Raw genomic sequence first — 9,737 nt, forward strand, 5'->3', positions numbered from 1 at the left:
AAACAATGGTCGTCTTAACAAGCGTTTTTAGCCTTGTTATAAGACTTTTCTCTCAAATGGTAAACATTAGCTTGTTTTAAGTTGCTGATCGCTTGACGAGTGAAATGTTCTCACCCCATTGGCACATCGTGAAATGAGTCAAACTTTCTCACCTCATTGGCAATTTTTTCTCTCATTGAGCAGAAACGCAATATAAATACGATTTCAAGGCTAAATATAAGACTATGGTACTTGTAAAGGCTTGTGTTTCGTTTTTTTGCAGAGCAGGTTAATTTTCATCTGAACCTACTTCACCCCATCACACCGAATAATCCCAATTCGTGTTGTTCTCGTGCCCTGCAGTCTGATGAGATGTGAACGGACTTCCTGTCTAGACCCAGAGAGTGAAAAGCATGACAGTAAAACATAGGATCCGTTCAGAAGATGTTTTTTTTTACCAGTTTTTGTTGTTGTTGTTTGTTTGTTTTTTGCAACATACTCTCTGCCCCAATACTAAAAAAAAGTAAGAAGGAAAGCAAGAATGGAGATTCAACGAAATGAAAAGAAAGACAAACCAAGCTTCAGCAATAATCCATCACCACGTCACACATCAGGCCGTTTCCCTATAAAAATGCTAATTCTGAATTAAGGGCCTGTCGACAGGCTGTTTGCAGGAGGATGAAGCAATCAGCCCAACCTTAGCCCTCGCGTTAAACCGCTTCCTTCCCGGTTCCTTTTGCGGACAAGTTCGCCGGTGCCAACGGTTCGCCGGCGGCCGGGTATCGAGGTAACGCGCCGTCGCCGAAAATCCCCGTCTTGATGAGCGTAATGAACTGGAGTGATTCCCGGCGAGTGTGTCGCGTACCAGGAGATAACAGCGACGGAAACGTCACATCAAATTACCGCCGTGGCAGAATATCGAACCGCCACAGGATATAAACCGTAATGAACAGAAAACGAGTCGAAGCAAAAGAGAAAAATCAGACGTTTATTACACGAATTCCAATTTTATACACACGTGTGCGGGGGGAGTGTTGGGGTGGTTCATCAAAATCTTTCCGTTAGAGCCTAAACGGAATGTTTGAACGACACATCTCGTTTGAGAGATAATAACCTTTTCTTGAGGTTACGATGGCTAAGAAGTTTGTTATCATTTCAAAATAAGCCCAAGGATGAAGACTGATATCTAAATTAGCCAAAATAATATATTTTGTAACAATAATATGCCAAATGTACTATGTTGCGGCTTTAAATAAATGCAAAAGGAGCTGACAGAAATTAATACTAAATATCTGCAAAAGTATATTCTTTTGGTCAATGGAGTTATAAATGTAATAGGTTGCTTCATAAGTTTCGCTCACCTTACAAATGTATTATAAACAGCTTGAGAAATATTTCAGTCAAAAGCCACACCCCTATGAATAATAATCATCTCAGAACTGCCTTTTCATAAATTCATATAACATTTCTGCAGGTTGTTGCCCAGATATTGTTCATCCACATTCACATCCTGAAGATAATAAAACAATGTTTATTTCACAGAGAAAGTTTATGATAGAAGGCATGATAGAAAATGTGTTGAGTGATATTCTGGATGCAATTTTTAAAACTTTACCATCTGAACAAAAGGTTTATGATCAAAAGGGCAAGGCATCATTGCCAAAAGACAATTAAGGTAAAACACAATCAATGTAAAACACAATTAATGTAATGTGCACCTTTTGCATAAGGGAATTTGTTACAATTTTGATGCTAGCAAATTCCTTTGGCTTGATTACAAGATCCAATCGCAAACAAGTCCTTCAGACAAACACAGATACTCAGGAAACAATGTTTATAACATTGTCCCAAACATTGTCGTGACGTTACTAAAAGGTCAATGCTGAAGGGCTGCGTTAGTTAGTGTCAGTCAAGAAATAAACTCAACCTCTTCTTGGTAAGAGGGGCCAAATCTCCGGCAGTCGAACGCCTCATGTTCGACGGCAAACCACATTCGTTCAATATTTGTCCTTACTTAATTTCATTTTTTAAGTTTAACTCCGAGGCCTATTTACAACAAATAGACTTTCGCCCCCAACGGCTTGTGTATTAATCCAATGAAACCACGATGTTGCCTTTAAAAAAAAAAAATTGGACATCCGTGCACTAGTTGCATGCAATTGTGGAGTACAGAAGCTTTTTTTAAGATATGAAGCCTTGAAGCTCCAAAACAGATGGACAGACAGACTGATTACATTACATTACATTATTGGCATTTGGCAGACGCTCTTATCCAGAGCGACGTACAGTTGATTAGACTAAGCAGGAGACAATCCTCCCCTGGAGCAATGCAGGGTTAAGGGCCTTGCTCAAGGGCCGAACGGCTGTGCGGATCTTATTGTGGCTGCACCGGGGATCGGGGGGTTATTGATCGGGGGGTTATTGTGGTTCTACCGGGTCAGCTGACCCACCACTTTGAGCAGGGTCTTATTCTCCTGCTTGAGCTGTTCGTTCTCCTCCTCGATGTCGTCCAGGTCCTGAAACAGACACAACGCACGTTTCCAATTCCCCCGCCATCAAATTCACACGTCTCCATCCTATCATCGAAAAAGGATGACTAACATTTCACTTTTGTACCTTAAAGGTACGATGTAAGATTTTTGGGTTAAAACATTGTTACAAGACCATTGTCAGTCCCTTCCTGTCATTGAAAAAGGCTCACTGACATGTTGACTCACCCTCTGCCTGTGTTCATAGTCCTTAAATTTGGGCTTCAAGAACGCAGTCAACAGACCGACACTCTGTACCAAAACATTGTACAGCTGTACAATAATTCAAGCACATTGGTTCCGATTGCCACAGCCAATGGCATTTCAATGTCAGTGCTTTCACAGAGAAGGGGGAGGGATAAACAGCGTTGTGGTTTGAAGGTGTTTGTTGCTGCTCTTCCTCTCTTGACCGTTAGGAGTCCAAAATTACCTATTGTACCTTTAATATTGAGCAAATTGAACTTCAACAGCTCAGATTAAGCACAAATGAGCATGCTGACTACCACCGAGTCTCGCCAGAGCCCTAATGACCAATACACCACACTCACGCCACAGCCAATCAGAATGAGCTGTGTCAGGCTTGTCCATAACTTTCGGGAAGGATTTGATTTTGAAAAAATCGGACGTATAAAAAGACGTAAGAGCCTTCCGCTTCAAGGCTGTTTTTAAACCTCGCTTCGCTGGCTCATGAGTTGTATGGAACTGAACGTGGAGAAGGTATTTTCAGGTCATGCAGAATGACAATGACCTGCACACAGATGCTCTGAACTTCATGCCAAGAGGCGTCTGTCTGGATTATACTGAGGACACAGTAATGATGTACACGTTCAGACGATAAGATAATGATCAAATAAGAGTAATTAATTTGATTCAAAGACCTTACATTTACATTTTACATTTTAGTCATTTGGCAGACGCTTTTAATCCAAAGCGATTTACAAGTGCATAAGTTCTTCCACAAGTTAAAGCAACACATTCATAACTAGTAAAATACACTAGTGTTGTTCTAAACATACAGTCATCATAAGTGCAATTTCTTTTTTTCTTTTTTTTTGTGCCTTCTTACTTCTTTTCTTACAGCCACAACATAAATATCCATATTTATATATTTTAATCAACTTATATTCTGGGTCTGGTAGTGTTTGACATCTCTTAGAAACCAGTTAACCTTTTTTAATCTTGATACTGTATGGCTTGTCTAATTTGGTGGTATTAAACCGTAAACATGAAATAAACATAATGCTGTTTACAAACTTTGCATACAAATGTGGTGTATGCTGTTCGCTTTACCCTCTGTAGTTGTATAAAATGTCAAAAAATACACAACCATATACATTTTTTATCTCAGATTTCTTTGTGGATGATTCTGGTGGCACTTTCCCAGACAGGAGTCAAACTTTCACTTGCTTCAGCCTCTAAAATGAGATTTTTCTCACAGATTCTTTTCTATATTTATGGATAATAGGCTGGTGACACACAACGTGTCAGTTTTTCTATTACAATAATTTTGTGTGAATTAATATAAGTAGTCATAAAATTCTAACATAATATGAGGGTTAAATGAGGATAAAAATAAGAAAAGATTCCCACTGTTAGTGCGAAGTAGGCTATTATTTTAATTGCACAAGGTTAGAAATTTGCATGAAGCTAAGATCGGAGATGACTAACTGTGCTTAGTAAAGTATAATTAAAAACGCAATCAGTTACAGGTATCAAGAGTGACACATTTGCCTATGTGCTGCCTGACAACTGAATAAGCGCGCAGGAGGTGTGACACAAATGTACTTTTTAAAACCGATTATTTAGTTTTTAAATATGTTTTCCATTCGAGTCTGGAAAAGCCAGTCGAGTTCAAGCAGTAACGGTCGTCTCTCTCGCCTGTGAGTTCGGCCGAGTGCGGACGAGCACGTGATGTCAGCTGCCGCACAGCTGAGAAACATTCCGAGCGAGGACAAAGCGCCTCTCGAAGGTAGCCGTTTTTGGAAAAGCACATTCCTGCCCAAAGAAAAAAAAAAGTGTTTTCATACTGTGTCACAGGGTGCGGGAGAGGAGAGGAAGTGAGGATTTAACCAGCTATGACGGAGGAATGTCTGCCATGCCGATAATGCCGGCCTCGCTTCGAAGCGCGCACCAGAGTGCGCTGGCTGTGTGCGCACTTAGCAGCGAATTTTAAACGTTCATTTAGTGTTCATTTAAATGTTTTTCAACAATTAAAGCAAATGCTGAAACGTGGCTGCAAAAGAAAAGATCTGTCTTGAGAGTATTACTCGTGTAATGAGACTTAAAAATCTAGTTTTTTTCCTCAAGTAGGAAATACCTGCTAGTTTTAAGTTGCTGTTTTATCGACAAGTGAAATTTTATAACCCCATTGGTAAATCTTGAATAGTCAACCACTCACGTTATTGGCAATCCTTCTGTCTTATTTAGCAAAAAAATAAATAGAAATGAGATTTTAAGTCAAATCAATGACTGAAATGCTTTCTGAGGTTGATGTTTGTTTGATTTGTTTTTGTAGTGTTTGGCAGAACAATGTTTATCTTGTCTATTCTAGATGCTCACTGTGACACTGTAAGGTGGATTGTGCTGGAGAATCTGGCAACCCATGAGTTTCCCCTTCACCCTTTATGACTGGAGACTCTGTGTGAGGCTGACCCTAGAGTCACCTCCCTGCAGAAACAGGCTCCTGAAGATGAGCCACTTCAGTAAGATCAGCACAGAGACTCCCCGCTGTCAGCCACGGGAAAGCCAGTATTAAGCCACCCACCATGTTTTATGCATGAAATCTGGAAATCATCTCAAGTGGGGGATTTATGTTCTGTGTCCTGTGTCCTGTAAACCGAGACACCCAGGTGAACACAACTCCTGTGTGCAGACACGCTCAAATGAGGTCACGGTTTACCATTGACAGACTGTACAAGACATAAAATCTAGCCAAGAGGCGAAATTTTACATATGAAACAGAAACAAGAATAAAGTTATGAACTGGTCCGTCTTGCACACAAGTGTTACTGCACTCTGCAAGGTGTGAGATCACAACTGTGCTGTTAGAATGTCTTTAACCAAACATTCTAATGCTGATGTCACAATCCCCACTGGTGACTGAAAGCAGTACAGTTCTAGAACATTCTAATGCTGATGTCACAATCACTGCTGGTGACTGGAAGCAGTGCAGTTCTAGAACATTCTAATACTGATGTCACAATCACTGCTGGTGGTTGAAAGCAGTGGAGTTCAAAACACTGACTTAGAATTTTGAGGACTTTCCCAAAAAAAAAAAAAAAAAGGTTAATCTGTTCTTGAAAAGGTTAATCTGGGGCATGCAGAAGCCTTGTGACCTCTTTCCCCTGCTTGCATGGGTGCAGAAAAAAATAAAAGTCTGAAAATAAAGGCATACACATACTGGTAAGCGCACGCACGCACAGCAATGATCCGGTTGCACACCCACCCTGTTCAGTAGGTCGATCTCCTCCTTCAGCTTGGCAATCAGATGGTCTGTGTCCTGATGAGCCTTCAGCAGCCTCCAGTTCTCCTGCCTCTCCCTCACCAGCTCCTGCAAGGCCACACACAACCAGCATCTCCCTTTGAGTACCACACACCAATCCAACTACAACCTGGGTCTTTACCAGGGGCTACTTCACCGTTTTAGGGGTTCCTTAACCCTCAAACCTTTTCAACTGATCAAAATGACTACTCTACTATTGTTTTGAGCCCATGTTAAAACCCTCCTACATTTTCTCAACCAAAGCCCAAAACGCCTTGTGATTTGGGTGGAGCCACTGTTGTGATGCGTAGTTATTTGAATTACTGTCACCTTCCTGTCAGTTTTGACCAGTCTGGCCCTTCTTTTCTGACCTCTCTCATTAAGAACTGCGAGAGTGCTATCCAAACACTGGAACCAAAGGCTGAGAAATAGAAATGGAGCCTCTGCAGTTAAATCTTTATATGTTAATATAGGGCTCTCTATGGAACGCTGAAAACACAAAAAGCGCTGAATGAAAAAGTGCGCATTCGCGACAGGCTCCCTCCTCGGAGAGGAGGGGTGAGAAACGTGGAAGAGCCGCTGCCACTTTATGATGAATGACGAAGCGCCCGTCACCGCCAAGCGTGACCCGTCGTGTTCAAGGCTAAAAGGATGGCCTGACGTTAAGATGTTAAAAGATTGCGACAGATGGAGAGATGTAGCACCAGGTAATACAGGAAACATACAGTACAACACAGCTTCCATCTTAACCCTCTAAGGTGTGAGGTCACAAATATGTGATTTCGATTACCAGTAGTGTATGTGACCTCAGTATTAGAATGGTCAGTTAAGAACATTCCAACGCTGATGTCACAATCACCAGGAGTGATTGTGACCTCAGTATTAGAATGGTCAGTGAAGAACATCCCAACGCTGATGTCATAATCACCAGTAGTGACGTCTCAGACTGAAAAGCAAGCAAGGGGAGGCTGAGGTCATTCCTAATCCGACAGAGTCAACGAGCTGGCTGGACTCAAAAGCCGATCTGAGGTCAGAACAGAGACGCAGCCGCCAGGAAAACAGGGCCCTGAAATTTAAGAGGAGCGGGAGGCATTTCATGCAGAGCAAACAAGATTTATTAGGATCATAATTTTTTTTCAAACTAATCCCAACTGCATCAGCTTCTGATTGACCTTTTAAAGGAATGGAAAAGGACCAGTGAATATTCTCAGCCCTGAAGACCCTAAAGCTGTTCCCACCCCGCACATTGCGAAGCGAGCGGAAGGTGTGGGAATCAGAAGCGTTTCTGTCTCAGACCCGATGATGTGGAGATTGTGAATGTTCGTAAGGTTGAGGGGAGTCACAGCCCTTCCTGATTTCTGAAAAACGAGGAGGTGGCATGTAAATGCAGGTCAAAAGAGGCCGGTTTCACAGACACAGATTAAGCCTTTAGTCCCGGACTGGACTAAATGGGAGACTTTAGTCTTGGACTAAACTTAATCTCGGTCTATGAAACCAATTGTCTGGAGAATAAAAGATTTTTAACCCAGCAATGCAAGTGATGAAGTGGAAATTGTACTTATATGTTTGGGACTAAATGCTTTGAGGGAAGCAGTCAGGTTTAAACCATGAAATGAGTCTCACTCTTCTCTGTGAAGGGCGATGAGGCTCTCTGAAGCGAGGTGAAAGGCGCTATATAAACGATCCCGCACCTTTTCCAGTTCCTCCACCCTCCTCTCCAGGCCACTCCCCCCCGCGGCGCTGGTCTCGCTGCCATGGCGACTGTATCCCGGGCGACGCCTGCTGGTGGCCCCTCCCTCCTCTTCTGAACCTGGAGCGCCCGCGCTGCATAGAACACACACACACACACACACACACACACACACACACACATACATGCACACACACATGCGCACACACGCACGCACACACGCACACACGCACACACGCACACACACACACACACACAAACACACAGAATCAGCCACACAACACACTATATGTCAAAACACACACACTCTCAGCATTAGCAGCACAACACACGGTAGATGCCAGAACACGCAGCACAAACTTTCATCACAAATGTAGTCATTTAGCAGTAACTTTTAATCCAAAGTGATTTACAAGTGCACGAGTTCCTGTTGAGTTTTGAGGAACATACAAATATGAAGTCTGAACAATGACATGGGTGAAATTAATACATTTGGCAAGCTTTCAGATATTACTCAAGCAGTGTGCAGTGTCCTACAGTGCCGCCTAGTCTCAGAGCCAAACACCGCTGAGTCTCACAGCCCAAACACTGCTGAGTCTCACAGCCAAAACACAGCCCAAACACAGCCCAAACACAGCTGAGTCTCACAGCCAAAACACAGCCCAAACACAGCTGAGTCTCACAGCCAAAACACAGCCCAAACACAGCCCAAACACAGCTGAGTCTCACAGCCAAAACACAGCCCAAACACAGCCCAAACACTGCTGAGTCTCACAGCCAAAACACAGCCCAAACACAGCCCAAACACTGCTGAGTCTCACAGCCAAAACACAGCCCAAACACAGCCCAAACACTGCTGAGTCTCACAGCCAAAACACAGCCCAAACACAGCTGAGTCTCACAGCCAAAACACAGCCCAAACACTGCTGAGTCTCACAGCCAAAACACAGCCCAAACACAGCTGAGTCACACAGCCAAAACACAGCCCAAACACAGCTGAGTCACACAGCCCAAACACAGCCCAAACATCGCTGAGTCTCACAGCCCAAACACGACCCAAACACAGCTGAGTCTCACAGCCAAAACACAGCCCAAACACAGCCCAAACACCGCTGAGTCACACAGCCCAAACACAGCCGAAACACAGCTGAGTCTCACAGCCCAAACACAGCTGAGTCTCACAGCCCAAACATCGCTGAGTCTCACAGCCCAAACACGACCCAAACACAGCTGAGTCTCACAGCCAAAACACAGCCCAAACACAGCTGAGTCACACAGCCCAAACACAGCCCAAACACAGCCCAAACACAGCTGAGTCTCACAGCCCAAACAAGCAGAGGAGTGACCTCAGCGGATGCTAACTAGCCTAACCAGGCGGAGCTGTATGCTGAAGCTAACTCAAAAAATGCAAATTTCTGTGTTTCTGAAAGCGAGCGACGGAGGAGACCTGGTAACGAGCAGCCTGCCCGTGACCGTCAGCGCGATCGCTCCTCAAACGCACAGACAGCGCCCCCAATTCCCGCCATTCCCGCCATTCCGCCGCGGGGTCGCTCCCTTACCTTCTGAGCCGTCCTGGCGGCGCTCTGGGCGTCTCCTGAATGGACAGAGGACGAGAGACGGGCCCGTCAGTGACGAGGAGGCGTGAGAGCCGTCACACACTGCAATAACACCGTTTTAACAAGCATCTTCCTCTGGTAATGAGACTTAAGTTGTTTTTTTTTCTCTCAAGTAGAAAATATTAGCTGGCTTTAAGTTAGTTGTTTAATTAATGTTTGCTTGGCGAGTTACATTTTCTTATTCCATTGGCAAACCTTGAAAAGAGTCGTTGGCAAAATCCTTGTCTTTTTTTTTAGCAAGAAAGTAAAAGAAATAAGTCTCAATCTAAGACAAAAATACGTATTATTTATTTTACTTCAATAACTGAATTCAGTTCGAGAGGAAACCGAAAGGAAAAGTGGACTGAGGCCTCCTTTGCGTGGGGGAGAAATGGTAAGGCTCTAAGATGGCCGCCATGTTCTTCAGTCTATGGAAAGCTTCCAGTACAACACTGGGGGGGGTC

At 43.5% G+C, this 9,737-nt stretch overlaps 1 protein-coding gene across 1 annotated transcript in view; it reads right to left on the reverse strand.

Annotated features, from left to right (window-relative positions):
* Positions 1-947: 947 nt before the first annotated feature.
* The window catches only part of LOC133118928 (PRKC apoptosis WT1 regulator protein-like), a 34,144-nt gene continuing 25,354 nt past the window's right edge, over positions 948-9,737 (reverse strand). The window contains exons 4-7 of the mRNA XM_061229231.1: positions 9,238-9,272; positions 7,680-7,812; positions 5,953-6,057; positions 948-2,495 (exon numbers count right to left, since the gene is read on the reverse strand). Of these exons, the coding sequence (XP_061085215.1) occupies positions 2,409-2,495; positions 5,953-6,057; positions 7,680-7,812; positions 9,238-9,272 (360 nt within the window). The 3' untranslated portion in view covers positions 948-2,408. The remainder of the gene's footprint in view (positions 2,496-5,952; positions 6,058-7,679; positions 7,813-9,237; positions 9,273-9,737) is intronic.

Source organism: Conger conger, chromosome 19, assembly GCF_963514075.1.
Source record: "Conger conger chromosome 19, fConCon1.1, whole genome shotgun sequence".
NCBI lineage: Eukaryota > Metazoa > Chordata > Actinopteri > Anguilliformes > Congridae > Conger > Conger conger.